The sequence below is a fragment of the Chiloscyllium plagiosum genome, chromosome 45 (assembly GCF_004010195.1).
Source record: "Chiloscyllium plagiosum isolate BGI_BamShark_2017 chromosome 45, ASM401019v2, whole genome shotgun sequence".
Lineage (NCBI taxonomy): Eukaryota > Metazoa > Chordata > Chondrichthyes > Orectolobiformes > Hemiscylliidae > Chiloscyllium > Chiloscyllium plagiosum.
This window is the reverse complement of record NC_057754.1, coordinates 3,804,546-3,821,465: the sequence shown is the minus strand read 5'-3', so window position 1 is coordinate 3,821,465 and position 16,920 is coordinate 3,804,546. Positions and strand designations below refer to the sequence as shown.

General features: G+C 45.3%; 2 protein-coding genes across 4 annotated transcripts in view; one reads left to right on the top strand and one right to left on the bottom strand.

Moving 5' to 3' along the window:
• The window catches only part of LOC122543989 (putative thiamine transporter SLC35F3), a 10,744-nt gene extending 5,563 nt beyond the window's left edge, over nucleotides 1-5,181 (top strand). Inside the window, exons 2-4 of the mRNA XM_043682998.1 lie at nucleotides 1,757-1,949; nucleotides 2,751-2,840; nucleotides 4,685-5,181. Of these exons, the coding sequence (XP_043538933.1) occupies nucleotides 1,757-1,949; nucleotides 2,751-2,840; nucleotides 4,685-4,944 (543 nt within the window). The 3' untranslated portion in view covers nucleotides 4,945-5,181. The remainder of the gene's footprint in view (nucleotides 1-1,756; nucleotides 1,950-2,750; nucleotides 2,841-4,684) is intronic.
• A 3,907-nt stretch (nucleotides 5,182-9,088) lies between these two features.
• LOC122543841 (serine racemase-like) overlaps nucleotides 9,089-16,920 on the bottom strand; it is a 19,864-nt gene continuing 12,032 nt past the window's right edge. For all 3 annotated transcript variants that reach the window (XM_043682655.1, XM_043682656.1, XM_043682657.1), the window contains 4 exons: nucleotides 14,064-14,183; nucleotides 13,254-13,328; nucleotides 12,879-13,088; nucleotides 9,089-9,695 (listed from right to left, as the gene is read on the bottom strand). In XM_043682655.1, coding sequence (XP_043538590.1) covers nucleotides 9,510-9,695; nucleotides 12,879-13,088; nucleotides 13,254-13,328; nucleotides 14,064-14,183 — 591 coding nt within the window. In that variant the 3' untranslated portion in view covers nucleotides 9,089-9,509. The remainder of the gene's footprint in view (nucleotides 9,696-12,878; nucleotides 13,089-13,253; nucleotides 13,329-14,063; nucleotides 14,184-16,920) is intronic.

The window sequence follows — 16,920 nt, the reverse complement described above, 5'->3', positions numbered from 1 at the left end:
CTTTTTCTCTGCTGGCCACAGAAACGTCTGTCTATTCCTCGGACTACAGAATCCCCTAACACAATTGATCTCTTGGAAGCCGATGTACTCCTCGTTACATTAGAGCCAGTCTCAATACTAGAAACCTAGCTGTTCGTGCTACGTTCCCCTGAGAATCCAACACCCCCTACATTTTCCAAAACAGCATACCTGTTTGAAATGGGTATATCCACAAAAGACTCCTGCCCTTGGTGCCGACCTCTCTCACCCTTCCTGGAGTTAACCCATCTATGTGACTGTATCTGAGACTGTCCCCCCTTCCTATAACTTCCATCCATCACATACTGTTGCTGTTACAAATTTCTCATTGCTTCTATCTATCTCCCCAACCGATCCACTCGATCTGATAAGATCCGCATCCTTAAAAAGACATTTGGACAGGTACATGAATAGGAAAGGTTTAAGGGGATATGGGCCAAACGCAGGAAAGTGGGACTAATTCAGTTTGGGGAGCTAGGACAAGTTGGACTGAAGGGTCTATATGTCTGTGCTGTATGACTCTATGACTGAGGGATAACTCCTGACCCCAACTAAGGGGAGAGCTCCCCCTACTGTTCTTCTTCCATCAGAGTCTGTGGGATCCTTTATACCCCGTTGAGAGAGTAGACGGGGTTCTGAGTTTAACATCACATCTGAAAGACATCACCTTTGACAATGCAATACTCCCCCTCCCCGGGAGCAGGCAACAGGGATTGTCTGCTTGGATCGTGGCGGGTCTCGAACCCACAACTGCGTGCTTCGAGAGTGAGGTGGCTACAGCCGAGGGTGGCTCTGTTGGTCTGTTACACTTGCAAAGGGGAGTGTTGTGTAGCCCACCCTAATTTCCCACAGAGTAGCAAGTCAACTGGCATGGGAACAGTGGCAGGGAATACCTTAGGGATAAATGTTTTTTAATTCCAACAGGGCTGAGACATAAATGGATGGGCGTGGCGCTACAGTTACACAGAGTTCTCGTTCAGTCCCATCTTGAGTAACTGGGTCTAGTTTGAGCACCATACTTCAGGTCGGAGATAGTTTAACTTTGGGGGGGGACGCGATGAGGAGAGGTTTGTTTCTCTCAGAGGGTTGTTAGCCAGTGGAATTCTCTTCCCAGAAACAATGGATTTATTCAGGGCTGAGTTAGATGGATTTTTAATAGACAAGGGTTATGTCGTGACAGACTGTAAAATGAAATTGAGGCCACAACCAGGTCAGCAATGGTCTTACTGAAAGTCCAGATGGTCTACTCCTCCTGCTAAATCCTACCTACCAACAGATTCAAGGACAGCTTCTTCCCAGCTGTTAACAGACTTATGAACAGACTACTCATATATTACAGTTGATCTTTCATTGCACCTTCTCTGTAGCTGTAACACTATAATCTACATTCTGGTCCATTACCCTGATTTATTTATGTAAGGTATGATTTGTCTGGATAGCACGCAAAACAATACTTTTCACTGGATCTCGGGACATCTTACAATAATAAATCAAATCAAATGTTGCCACGTTCACTGCAACGACATTCAGCTAAATTACGAGGAGAGTTTGCAAAGATTAGGCTTGTATTCACTTCAAGCAGATAAAAGGATTTCCTGGTTCTAGGACGGGGAAACGAGGCATTGGTGTGGATTTGATGTCTTTTGGACATTTATCCAAGTTGGTCTCAAACAAGAAGAGTACAGTATAGGAAGAATGTCGTTAGCCCGGAGTTAACTCAGTGTTCCTTGGCCAACAGGTCCTGTTTAAGCTCCTACTTGGCAGAGTGAGCTGCAGGGAAGTGGCCCTCTTTCTCACTGCACTGGGTGCCTTCAACCTCCTCTTCCTCAGCTGGGTCGCTGTCATCCTGTACGTCACCAGAGTGGAACACTGGCCTTCTGCCAGGGACGTACCCTGGGAGCAGCTGTGTGGACTGGCTGCCCTCCTCTTAGGTACGTGAGTGTATTTCACCTCATCCTCATGCACGGCGTTGGATTAGTCTGAGGTGGTAAAACCAAACAATGCCCATTTGCAAACCTGGGTCTGTCTGGCAGGTTAGATCACTGTAACTATAAAGAACTCTGTCTTTTCTGCTGACTGTGAGGAATGTAGGTGAAAAGGTTAGACTGCCTGGTTCTACACCACGAAACAGCTTCTAATTCAGCACCAACTGGGCAACCCTTTGAGGCTGCAATGAGAGCTGATGTGAGAAATGTAAAAGGGACACACTTGTAGCTTACTGGAATACCAATCCTGGGAGCGTTTGATGAGGACTTACAGGTACTGTCTATCTAACCCTGTGTTGTAACTATCCCAGGTGTGTTAGATGTGGACAGCACAGATGGAGTTTTACTCTGAATTGTTCTCAATGACTAGGAGGTCTAGAACCAGGGGTCACAGCCTCAGGTTACCGGTAGGCCATTTAGCACAGACATAAGAAGGAATTTCTTCACCCAGAGAGTGGTGAGCCTGCGGAATTGTCTTCCACAGGAAACTGTTGAGGCATTGAAGACTTTCAAGAAAGATGTAGATATAGTTCTTAAGTCTAAATGAATCAAAGGACATAAGGGGAAAGAGGGAATAGGGTACTGGATGATCAGTTCTGATCATATTGAGTGGCCTACCCCTGGGAATGATTAATAATATAGTAGAGAGAATCTTGTGTTGTTACTATAGGATTGTGACAGAGGCTTGATGGTGAGTTGGTGGCTGAACACCTACATTGACCCACAAAAATGTTCTTTCTCTTTCAGTATTCAATGCTGTGATCAACTGTGGGGCTACAGTAACCTTCCCTGTCTTGGTGTCGTTGGGAGCATTTCTGAGCATACCAGTAAACGCCGGTGAGGCTAACACAGCAGCTCCCTCATAATGCAGCACATATCATGCGACACACCAAATTTTAGCTAGCGCTGCATCTGGGTTTGTACTCCCTGACCAAAGAGTATACTTAAATTAGTACTTAGACAAGAAAACACTGTACAATCTATATAAACGTGGCACTGCAGCAAACAGTCTCCTCGTGCAGTACTGCAGACTACAGAGTCGATTTACACCATGGCAGTCAACAAGTTCAAATGCAACAAGAGTTGGATAATACCCAGGCTTGGACTGACAAGTGGCAAGTAACATTTGCGCGACACTAATGCCAGGCTATGACCATCACCAATAACAGACAATCTAACCATTGCCCTTTGACATTCAATGGCATTACCATTGAATCAATATCCTGGGGGTTATTATTGACCAGAAACTCAAATGGACTCACCACATAAATACAATGGCAACAAGACTGGGTCAGAGACGAGGGATACTGCAGCAAGTAACTCACCTCCTGATATCCCAAAGCCTGTCCACCATCTACAAGTCACAAGTCAGGAGTGTGATGGAATACTCCCCACTTACCTGGATGAATGCAGCTCCAACAACACTCAAGAAGCTTGACAGCATCGAGGACAGAGCAGGCTGTTTGATTGGCACCACATCGACAAACATCCACTCCCTCCACCACTGATGCTCACCAGCAGCAGGGTGCACCATTTACAAGATGCACTGCAGAAATTCACCAAAGATGCTCAGACCAGCACCTTCCAAACCCACAACTGTTCCCATCTAGAAGGACAAGGGTAGCAGATAAAGGGAACACCACCATCTTCCAAGTTCCCCTTTAAGCCACTCGCCATTCTGATTCGGAAATATGTCGCTGTTCCTTCACTGTGGCTGGGTCAAAATCCTGGAATTCCGTCCCTAATGGCACTGTGGGTCAAGTCACAACAGGTGGACCGCAGCAGTTCAAGGGCAACTAGAGATGGGCAATAAATGCGGGACCAGCCAGCAATGCCCACATCCCATCAATAAATTAGCACATTACTGCAATAGACAGAGCCTTTGTGAAGGCAGCATGACAGCAAACAGTCTACAGAGTCAATTCACGCTTAACATTACGGCAAACTGTCACCAAACAGCTATGTGAACATCGCACTGCAGCTAAGAGATCCCAGAGTCTGTTTAAACAGGGTCCTACTCAAACAGTCTACAGAATCTATTTAAGCAGAACTGCAGCAAATGATTTTAAAAAAAGATTCTTCAGCAATATTAAAAAGGGCCGTGGTGTAGCCGTGGGAATCAGTGTGGGTGTCTGTCAGGCCCCAGGGGGAACAGACTGGAAGGGAGAAAGAATACTGGTACTGTAGATGGAGCTCCCAGGGATGGGAGCCTCAGTGGAGGTCTATTGAGTGAGATGGAATAAAGTAGTGAGGTATTATTTAATTTAAGTTATTTAAATTTAGTTTAAGTTAGTATTTATTTAATATGTTTAGTTTTGTTTAAGGTAAATAGATCTGTTTGTTCTGGTAGAATAGTAGGTCATTTATTAACAATGGTATTATGTTATGGTCTGTTTTGTACTGCCTTTTTTCTGTTTTTCTTCTTTTTCTGTAAAAAGAGAAAAAAGATTCTACCAACTTCAGCAAACGGAATTCATGTAGCAATTCCAGTCTCTCCCGGTAAAAACGGTGAGATTTCACCATTATCTACGAGGAATGGAAGACATACACAAAATTAACACCTACAGAGATGTGGTGAAACTGACCAGGGAAATAATCCAGCATTGGAAATAAAAATTGCAACATAATTCCACCACTTTGCTCACCACCGTTTCTCAATCTCTCCCTTTTCTCGTTCACAGTCACTGATGTTTATTGTGGTACGATGCCAGGCCTTGGTGACGTGAGACTAGCTGCCCTACTTGTCCTTTGCCTGGCCTTCTTGCTGCTGCTGCTGCCGGAAGAATGGGACTCCATCGCCCTGGATCTCCTGACCAAGCTCAGAGGGAAGACAGCGAAGGGGGAACTGGGGCCCAAAAGTGCTGAGAGCAGCTCGCCGGTGGGGGTCCGAATCAGGGTGACTGGGGTGGGCTCTTTAGTCACCAGTCTGAGGAGCTCGTAGACGAGGGACAGTCCCACAGAATAGGGAGATTTTCCATGCTCCAATTCAATGAATTAACTACACGGAGTAAAGATGGCAGCCAATGTGTTACAGCTGTAGTATGTAGAGGCTGGTGGACCCCAGTGCTTTCCATTGTGACCCACTTCTACTGCTCGAGGAATTTCAGCTCAGAGTTGATGGAGTGTAGGAGGTTGATAAGTGACCTTACAGAATGAGGGGTATAGATAGGGTTAATGGTAGTTGTCTTTTCCCTGGGTGGGGGATTTCAAGACGCACGTTTTTTAGGTGAGAGGAGAGAGATTTTAAAAAGACACAAGGGGCAAATTCTTTACTCAGAGAGTGGTTCGTGTGTGGAATGAATTTCCAGAGGATGCGGTGGATGTGGGTACAGTTACAATATTTAAAAGGCATTTGGAGTCATGAAGTCATAGAGATGTACAGCACAGAAACAGACCCTTTTGTCCAACTCGTCCATGCCAACCAGATATCCCAACCCAAACTAGTCCCACCTGCCAGCACCCAGCCCATATCCCTCCAAACTCTTCGTATTCATATACCCATCCAAATGCCTCTTAAATGTTGCAATTGTACCAGCCTCCACCACTTCCTCTGGCAGCTCATTCCATACACACACTACCCGCTGCATGAAAAAGTTGCCCCTTAGGTCTCTTTCATATCTTTCCCCTCTCACCCTAAACCTATGCCCTCTTGTTCTGGACTCCCGACCCCAGGGAAAAGACTTTGCCTATTTACCCTATCCATGCCCCTCATAATTTTAGAAACCTCTATAAGGTCACCCCTCAGCCTCCGACGCTCCAGGGAAAACAGTCCCAACCTGTTCAATCTCTCCCTGTAGCTCAAACCCTCCAACCCTGGCAACATCCTTGTAAATCTTTTCTGCACCTCACATTTATCCGAGTTAAACTCCATCTGCCACTTCTCAGCCCATTGGCCCATCTGGTCCAGATCATTAGGATAAGTACATTAATAGGAAAGGTTTAGAGGGGTATGGGCCAGGAGCAGGCAGGTGGGAGTAGTTTAGTTTGGGATAATGTTTGGCATGGACTGGTTGGACCTAAGGGTCTGTTTCCATGCTGCGTGACTCAATGACTCTCAATGAGCTGGAGCCTAAGCTGTGGACACTCTGGACATATCAGGTATCTCTGGACACTGTTTCAGGAGGCTGTCATACCCTTGAGATGAACTACACCAAATTAGGTATGTCACAAAATTATGGATATTACTGCAGAGCAGAACCTTTGGGGAAAACAGTGACGCAGAACATTTTCTGAAGCATTCGGATTACCCGAGCAATACAATCAGATCAACGTTCAAATTTTATGCCGCAAATATTCAAGGAATAATGAATAGGTTGGGAACAAAACAATTTACTCCTTCGACCTATCATTGTCTGGGGGTTGTGTAGGAAAATGGTGTTGAAATAAAAGATTGATCATGATCCCACTGAATGGTGGAGCTGGCTTGAGGGACTGAATGGCCTATTTCTTACGTTCTAAGACGGAGAAGGCAAGGGTTTGGATAGATCTATTCGCAGTGGTGAAATGGCAATTTTTCTTTCACAAAAGAAACTTGAGAAGTCAAAGGAAGAATGGGGAAAGACTCTGGTGGGGGCGCAAGTTCAGAAATAAGCAAGGGAACAGGACTTTAAAGCCCCCATTGGCAACCTAAATGCAGTGTGAGTAAGCAGGGTGTGTGACATCTTCTCCACTAAACTGACTGCATCCAAGCAAGTGCCCTCTGTCCTGATACTTGAGCAGAGACGCTGACACTAAAGCAGTTCACGTACAGCACTAAAGGCTATTACCCAGTTTGTATTACTTTGACTCAGAGCAGAGAAACAACAGCTTTATCTTGTGAAATCAATAAAATGTTTGTTACCTCAGAAGTTCTGGCTATTATTCTGCTGCTGGGTTGACACAAAATACCATTGTTTTACAGATACCTGTACAAATAGATAATGTAAATGACAAGGTACCCAGGACTGATACAATTATGGTCTACTCATTTGTGGTTTTGTTAAGGCTACCTTCTGGCCACACTGGCAAGGCCAAACATTCACACCTCACTGAAATCTCAGTTCAAACCTTTGCTCTTCCGAGTAGTATTTACTGCTGATAGTACCCCACCATCCCTCCCTGGCTCCTGATTCACCAGGTACTCCAACCAACCTCTCCTATCTTTAGACCTTTCCTCTAAAGTGCTGCTTCTACACCCTTTGTTGTTCAAATCAGAGTCACAGAATGGTTACTGGTGTTAATTCAGCCGGTTGTGTCTCTGCCTGCTGTCAGCATGACTGACTTGGCTACTCACACTCCCTGGCTATGTCCTGTGACCAATGCTGTTGCTTTAAAAGGTTACTTAGTCCTGTTTTTATTTGAGAAGTTGTAAGACAGAGGTGACAAACTGCCTACCAAATCACATATGTAAACAACTTGTGAGACCTTCAGGTTTTTTTTCCAAAAGTTGGAATAATGGAAGCAACTTTCACAGACCAGGCTTTCTAGTGTTTTATTCAGCTTGAAGCAGCAGAAGCCCTTTGGGATCTCAGAAGAGCTGGAAGCTTCAGTGAATGATTCCTACCTGCTATGCTCTCTGAATTTCCTCTTGATGTTTTTTCCTCTGGGATTGGAGAACTGCATGTGAGAATCTGTGTCTGAATTTGCCTTTTGCCATGTGTTTACAGGGTGTTATTATATTGGAACGGTTAATTAGTAATGATATTGTATCTATTATCTGGTTACATTTTCCGATAGCTAAGTATTTCTCTTGTTTGTATTTTAATTGTTGTGGGGAAAATCACCAGTTTCAGAGTCAGAATCGGGATTCAGCAACATTGTACAAAGAAACCGGAGCCCCGAGGAGAGAAAGAGAGATCCGGCAGCATGGCTGTCAGCTGCCAGTCTTCTCTTCCCCCCCTGGAGTACATGTCACGATGTTTTATACAATTCATGGTATAATGGTCCAGATAGCGAGTCTTTGTTTGTGCAGCATGGTTTGCTTACAGAAAACATTACAGAGTCATTGTGGGTTTCAGAGGAATGTTACAGAGTCATTGTCAGTTTCAGCAGCTACCCAGAAGTCCATTGCTGCAGTAATTGGTCGTGATCATCCTTCCTGAGAAGGAAGATCGTTTTCCATTACTGCCAATCTAAGGTATTAATACATGTATACAAGCAGAATCAGGGAGTTAACATTTCTATTGAAGGTGGTGGCTGGACTCAGACACTTCGGCGGGCAGTAGATGTTACTGATGTGTATTCTCTCCCCCACCCACTTTAAATTAATTATCTATATTCTGTGTCTATTGTGCTGGTATCCTGTTGGCCTCAGGCATATCTGTGTATGCTTCGCTGTACTTTCCATGTAATGGCTCAGCGGCCATCTTGTGTGCTAAGTACCAACTTATGGCTCAGTGGCCATCTTGTGTGCTAAGCGACCAACTTATGGCTCAGCGGCCATCTTGTGTCTGTGTGCCCCGTGTCAGCATGCCCCATGTCAATGCCCACTTCATTAACTATACACCCTAAATAAATTGAGTTTTTCTTAACATTGAGTAGTTTGACCAGTTGTATTGCATCTGGAACATGCTACTTCACATCTACCGTTAAAATAAGAAAAAGGTTAGAGTCTAGACTGGTCTGGTCTGATCCATAACAGTCCCTGCAAATGTCTTCCCATATGAATGCACGGGTTAGGAGCAAGAAGCTGCTAATCAGCACCTAGAGTCTCCACTGCTACTCAATAAGGCCATGGCTCATTCTCTTCAGATAATTATCAAATTCCTTTTCGAAAGCCATGATTTAATTTCCTCAGGCAGTACACCCGAGATCCTAACCACTTGCTGTGTGAAACGTGTTTTTCTTGACGTCCCCCTTGCTTCTTTTGCCAATCAATTAAAATCAGTGCTCTATGGTTCTCAATTCTTCCACCAACGAGGATGCTTACTCTCTATTGACTCTATCCAGACACCTCGTAATTTTGGATACCGCCATCAAAGCACCTCTTAATCTTCCCTTCTCCAAGGAGAACAGTTCCAGCCTCTCTAATCTACTTACACTTCACAAATCTCTCTCCCTCTCCTTTACTATCACCTGCAAAGTGAAGGATAGTACTGGTGCCAATCTTTACACAGTCTTACATTTATTTACAGAGTGACGGATGACAAGCATACACCTCCTAACTCAGTTTCAGAAACTCTTCTGACTGTTTTTTAAAGTTTCAATTAAAACCAATTAATAATGTTGCAGAGTGACCGGCCCTAATAGGGGCTTTTTGTACAAAAATTATAACTTTAAAGCAAGCCAAAGAAAATGAAATTAAAATGTAATTTTGGAGCCCTTGTGATACTCATGAGTTACATTAACACACTGGTTATGCCACATTCTCACTTCCTGCATATCATTAACCATCATTATTATACAATTAATATCTTTGAGCCATTGATTATTATCTTAGTTTCCCCTTCAATTTTCTGACTGTTATCTCTCTCTCACGCACACGCCCACCCACCCATCATTTGGCTTCATCAAGAGGTCAAAAACGTTTCACTCAGTGACCTTCAGCCAATCAAGAGAGTCCAAGTCCACGTTGCCTCCACACAGCACCACACAGACATTGCGGAGATTGCCCGGGAGGTCTCGAAACCGGGGGGAGAGGACCACTGCGACCCCGACGCCCGCGGTGGGCTCAATCACCAGCTTCGCCCGCTCCCACATCAGCCGTGTAGCCCGCTGCAAAAGATAAAGAGCGCCAATTGTAGAATGGTTTCATCCCTTTGCAATGTCCTTGGAATACCACACACAAGCCTGGCCGCCAGATTATAAAAATGACGTAGGGGTGTTGGAGAGGATGTGAAGAAGGGCTATACAGGGCGACAGCAGAAATGAAGGGGGATACACATTAGGAAAGGCTAGGATTCTTAGAATCATTGAGTCATAGAGATGTACAGCATGGAAACAGGCCCTTCAGTCCAACCTGTCCATGCCAACCAGACATCCCAACCCAATCTAGTCCCACCTGCCAGCACCTGGCCCATGTCCCTCCAAACCCTTCCTATTGATATACCCATCCAAATGCCTTTTAAATGTTGTCATTGCAGTGGGCCAAATGGCCTAACTTTGCTCCTGTATCTTATGGCTTCACAAGAGGATACATTGTCTCTGTTTCTGCTCTGTCGAAAGCTACCAGAAGTTGACACACTTCTGTTAGGTCACCTCTCTGCCATTTTGTTTTATAAGAGACATGTCAGAGGCTGAAAGGTTTACAAAATCATGAGGGGCATGGATAGGGTGACTAGACAATTTCCCTGCGGTGGGGGGAGTCCAGAACTAAAGGGCATAGGTTTATGATGAGAGGGGAAAGATTTAAAAGGGACCTAAGGGGCAACGTTTTCAAGCAGAGGGTGCTGTGTGTATGAAATGAGCTGCCAGAGGAAGTGGTGGAGGCTGGTACAATTGCAACATTTAAAAGGTATCTGGATGGGTATATGAATAGGAAGGGTTTGGAGGGATATGGGCCAAATGCTGGCAAATGGGACTGGATTAGGTTGGGATATCTGGTTGGCGTGGATGGGTGGACCGAAGGGTCTGTTTCCGTGCTGTACATCTTTATGACTCTATTACCGTGCCATTGATGCTCCTCCATCTTCCCTGCCAGGCTGCCCTTCCAATCAACTGTGAGCAGCTCCTTTATAGTTTTTATAGTTACCTTTACTCAATTGCCACACTGCCAGAGGTAGAGCCGAACTCCACCCGATCAATATAAGATGGCCACCAACAAACCAAATTGGGAATGCAAGCCAAACACCTTCACCCAGAGAGTGGTGGGAATGTGGAACTCCCTCCCATGGGGCGAGACTGAAATAAATCGTACAGAAGCATTTAAAAGGGAACATATAACAGCAGTAGATTTGGGTGAGAAAAGGTCAGAGAAAGCTTATGTGGAGCAGAAACACCAATATGGACGAGTTGGGCTGGCTTTTCTGTGTGCCTACCAGGTGTAATATGTCCCAAAATACTTTGCAGCCACTGAGATTTGTTGTCAAGCGTAGTCACTGCTGTAACACAGGAAATCTGGCACACACAAAGATGCCAACAACATGAAATAACGACAAAACATTTGCTTTGCGATATCCACGGAGGGACAAGACAGTGGTGAGAACAGCACCCCCCACCCTCTTTGTTGGAATACTGCAGTGACCTTTTATACCCACATGAAAAGGCAGCTAGAGGCCTCAGTTTCACCTAAAACAACAGCACCTCTGATGGGTGCAGCACTCCCTCAGTACAGGCACTGGGAGAGTCAGCCTGGGATTTATGTTCCAGTCGGTAAAAACAATGTCTGCAGATGCTGGAAACCAGACTCTGGATTAGAGTGGTGCTGGAAAAGCACAGCAGGTCAGGCAGCATCCGAGGAGCAGGAAAATCGACGTTTCGGGCAAAAGTATTCCTGATGAAGGGCTTTTGCTTGAAACGTCGATTTTCCTGCTCCTCAGATGCTGCCTGAACTGCTGTGCTTTTCCAGCACCACTCTAATCCAGAATTTATGTTCCAGTCCCTGGGGCTCTCAAACCCATAACTCACTGACTTGGGTGACAGTGCCACCCAGTGAGTCATGGCCAACGTGATCACAACTGCTGCCTCACAGCACCAGGGCCAAAGGTTTGATTCCAGCCTCGGGCGACTGCCTGTATGGAGTTTGCACATTCTCCCCGTGTCTGTGTGGGTTTCCTCCGGGTGCTCCGGTTTCCTCCCACAGTCCAAAGATGTGCAGGTCAGGTGAATTGGCCACGCTAAATTACCCATAGTGTTAGGTGCATTAGTCAGAGGGAAATGGGTCTGGGTGGGTTACTGTTCGGAGAGTCAGCGTGGATAGTTGGGCCGAAGGGCCTGTTTCACACTGTAGGGAATCTAATCTAATCTAAAAACTGTAGTTGCAGTTTCCATGATGTCCTAAGACACTAAGTGAACAGTGCCTTTGGGATATATGATCTGTCAAGGATTTTGACATCTCGCCAGTGATACTGGCTAAAACATCACGTTGCTCACTCTACCCTGTATTCGCAAATGCCATGCTGCACCGTCTGATAACACGTGTAGCTGGGTGGGGTGCCCAGTTGGTTGTCAATCCTCATTCCAGCTGCTCCCTGGAATTGGTGAGGAAGGGGAATGTTAGGGCCTTGGGTAGTGTTGTAGAACAGAGGGAGCTGGGGAGCAGGTACATAACTCTTTGATGTTTGTGTCACATATGGACACAGTGGCACACTTACCTTCGTTGCTCAGTCCTTGAGTATAGGAGTTGGGACGTTATGTTGCTTTTGTACAGGACCTTGGTGAGGCCTCTTCTAGAACACCGTGTGCAGTTCTGGTCACCCAGTTATAGGAAGGATATTATTAAACTGGAGAGAGTTCAGAGGAGATTTACCAGGATGTTGCCAGGTATGGAAGGTTGGATAAGCTGGGACTTCTTCCGCAGGATAGTAGGAGGTTGAGAGGTGACGTGATAGAAGTTTATAAAATAATGAGGGGTACAGATAGAGTCAGTGGTAGCTGTCTTTTCTCTAAGATGGGGGACTTCAACAATAGGGGTCATATTTTTAGGGCGAGAGGAGAAAGATTTACAAAAGATATGAGGGGCAAATTCTTAACACAGAGAGTGGTTCATGGGTGGAATGACCTTCCTGAGGAAGTGGTGGATGTGGGTACAATTACAATGTTGAAAAGACATTTGGATAAGGACATGAATCAGAACGGTTTGGAGAGATATGGGCAAGGAGCAGGTAAGTGGAACTAGTTTAGTTTGGGATTATGTTTGGCGTGGACTGGTTGGACCGCAGGATTCATTTCCATGCTGTATGACTCTATGTCAAAATATAACATGGCCAAAATTCAACATGCAGATTGAGGGATAGGTACCTTAATCTCCTCCTCACTGACGGTGAACACATCATCCACCAGGTCCCTGATGATGGGCCAAGTCTTCTCCCCAATGCTAGTCTTCACTCCATCAGCTATTGTCACAGGAGCGTACTTGTTGGGGGTCAGGCAGCCACACTGCTTGGACTGGTAACAGTCATCTGCCTTCTCCGGTTCTGCTGCATAAATTTTGACCTGTGGACGTTGAGTCTGCGGAGGACGGGGGTGGTTGGTAGAAGGGGACAAGAATGGAAGGTGTGAGCGTGACATCCAACAGAACACGTATAACACACTGTGTGTTTACACTGTTAGCTCCAGCTCTCCGCGTGCAACATAGTTAGTGCCCATTACTCATCTCCCAACCATATATCCTACCTTGATGGCGACTGTGATTCCAGAGACCATTCCTCCACCACCAACTGGAACCACCACAGCCTGTACATCTGGGACCTGTTTGACAGGAGACCAAGTAAGAGCCCATGGGAAGAGCGGTTATATTGGAACAGAGCATTGAGACAGCAACACAGGAGCAGCGATAAGCCATTCAGCCCACACTGCTACCCCCTATCCCCATATTGATCTCATAATCCTTTGTGCCATTGATAATCAAATATTTATCAATCTCGATTTTAAACATACTCCAAGAGTGAACTTCCACAGCCCTCCGTGGTGGAAAATTCTAAAGATTCATAACCCTCTGAGGAAAACAAATTTCTTATCTTGTTCCTAAATAGTTTGTGTTTATCCCTTTATGTTTAAATTGTACCTCCCAGGTCTGGACTCCCCAAGCAGGGAAAACATCTTACCAATCTCTATCCGTTTCAGTATTTTGTTGATTTCAACTAAGTCACCTCACACTCTTTGATACTTTAGTGAATTCAAGCCCAATTTCTCTTTATAGGACAGTCCTGCCATCCCAGAAATAAATCTGGTGAACCTTCATTGCACTCCCTCGATGGCAATAATATGTTTCCTGAGACAAGGAGGTCAAACAGCAGACAGAACTCCAGACTGGTCTATCTAAGCTCCTATGCAATTGAAGCAAGATTGGTCCGTGTTGCAGAAAAAGGTACAATTGCACAGAGGTTGGGTGCAGGTCAATGGAACACACTCTACCTAAATCCCTATTACACACAATGGCTCCTTCATCTGTTCTATATACTTAGACACAATGATTCTGGTTACTTGTTGCAAGATCTCCAGTCCTATGGTGCCTTGACCAGCAATCACAAGGGCATCTTGGTTAGAGTGGATTTGAATCCCCTGGGTCTCCGCTATGACCTTGGACACGGTTTCCATTCTTGACTTATGGAAGATAAACAATAACAAAGCAAGAATTAATTTCAGAGCAGTGTGGCTCACTCGCACATGCTACAAGCTAAAGATAGATTTACACACAGGGCCATGTGCTTTGCAAACAGAAAAAAAAAACATGCCTACGCATTGTGTCTTTTCAACCAAAGCAAGGTTGGGGACAGAAAGTGCTGGAGAAACTCAGCACGTCTGGCAACACCTCTGAAGACAGAGGCAGAGTTAATGTTTCGAGTCCGGCACAAGTCTTCTTCAGAGCTCTGGCAGACTGCACTCAAAACGTAAATGTTTCATTCTCCACAGATGCTGCTAGACCTGCTGAGCTTTCCACTTTTTATTTCGGATTTCCAGTACCCGTAGTATTTTGTTTTTATTAAAGCTTGGGGATTTAGATTAGAGCCAACCCCTGGCGCATTTGCCATGGCAGTGCCTCAACAAACACAGTAAATTTGCCATTCAGTCAGCACCCTCTTCTAATGCAATATAAAATGTTGTTCCCTTTGAGATTTGGCATTCTGGCAATTTCATCCTGATGTGGACAAGGCAAAAAGGTTCAACAGTACGTCACTTCCTTCAACAGCAACTAATTCGCTGCAGTCCTGATCTACAGAAAGCACAAAAACACCTCTCCTTCCGCAGGGGGCTAAGGAAATTCAGCAAAGCCATAGAGGCACTGACCAATTTTCACTGGTGCACCATAGAAAGCATTCTATCTGAATGCATCATGGCTTGGGCAACTGCTCTCCCCAAGACCGTAAGAAACTACAGAGAGTTGTGAAAACAGCCCAGACCATCACACAAGCCAACCTCCCCTCTATACTTCCCACTACCTTGGAAAGGCAGCCAACATAGTCAAAGTCCCCTCCCACCCCGCTTATCATCTTTTCCGACCCCTTCCGTCAGGAAGATACAAAAGCTTAAACACTTGTTCCAACAGATTCAAGAACAGCTTCTTCCCACTTTATTTTTTTCTTTATTCATGCACTGGATGAAGGCGTCGCTGATTAGGCCAGCATTTATAGCCCATCCCTAATTGTCCGGGGAGCAGTTAAGAGTCAACTGTGGGTCTGGAGTAACAGGTAGTCCAGACCAGGCAAGGATGGCAGTTTCCTTTCTTAAAGGAATCAGATCGGTTTTTCCTGACACTCGACAATGGATTCATCCAGATACTCACTGAATTCAAATTGCACAGTCTGCCCTGGTCGGATTTGAACCTGGGTCCCCAGAACATTACCTGGGTTTCTGGATTAACAGTCCAGTGATAATTCCACCAGGCCACTGCCTACCACGTTATGTTGTTAGATTTCTGTATGGACCTCTCAAATTTCAATCTAATTTGGACTTCACTCTTTGTGCACCTTCCCCACAGCCATAACACTGACTTCCGGGGGATCCAAGATGGCGGCAACCCAGCAAGTCTGAGTCTACAGTACTCCTCCCAAGACTTGGGCAAAGTGGGTCACCCACTCCCACCACACTCACCAAATCATCTTAATGTAATTAGTTGTTTAGTATTGAATTTAAACAATTTAATCTCCAGTAAAAGTGACTAAAGGGAAGGGAACCCGCAGCTCTCAGCAAGCAGGAACCCCACCCTCACCCGCTCCAGCTGCCCCGGGGGACTTACCTATGGTGGCGAGCCTCGTGGAAATCATCTCCAAACTCGATGCGAAGATCGACGCTTTTATTGAAGAATCCCGAAGCTGACTCACTCTCGGCCGCGCTGCAAAAGCACCGACCGAGACATTAAGGAAATCGAGTGCCGAGTTGGAGGGGCGGAGCTAAAGGCCACGACCTCTGAAACTACAGCACAATCGGCCGTGGATTGGGTCTGGACTCTTGAACAGCGAGTCCGGACCTTAGAGAATCACAGCGACGACCTCGAGAAATGAGGTCGTCAAAAAAATATTCATTCGCTGGGCCTTCCCGAACGGGAAGAGGAAGGCCAGCTTACAGAGTTTCTTGAACAGTGGCTTCCATAGATATTAAATCTGGAGGCTGGATCAGGCCAGGTAAGGGTGGAATGGGCCTACCGGGTTGCAATACGCGGGCCCGGCTCGAACCAGCGCCCCCGCCCGGTCCTGTTCTGGCTGCAGAGCTACAAGGAGAGGCAGATGCTCCTGGAAGTCTCCAGAAATCTTGGAAAAGATCCCCAAGCCATGATCTATAAAGGATCCAAGATCATGTTATTCCAGGACTTTTCCCCAGCTCTGGTCCGAAAGAGGAAGGTGTTTGATGAGGCGAAGAAGTGTTTAAGGGACTTATATATTCAGTACTCCTTGCGCTACCCAGCGATGCTACGCTTTAACCATGAAGGGTCCGTGTATAACTTCGGATCGCCGGAAAAGGCCAAGGAATTTTTGGACTTAGATAAATTGTAAGAGATAATTGATGTTGGTTTGCTTTCCCCCCACTCCGGTTTACATCCCCCCTCCCCTTTTATTTTATATATTAATCCCTTTTTTTAACCTTACTGTTTCATATTATCTTGGGGGGGGGGGAGAGGGATTTATTTATTTGTTCTCTACTTAACGATTTTCTCCCCCCCCTTGTTTTTTTTTTATTATTCTATATATATATATAGAATAATATATATAGAATATATATATTTTCCCCCTGGGAAAAAGGGGGAAAATCTCCATTTAAATATTTTTTTTATTATTTAGAAATAGTTTTTTATTATACTGTTGTGAGTGTATTAGAGAGCCTTTATTTTTGTGAATTTTATATG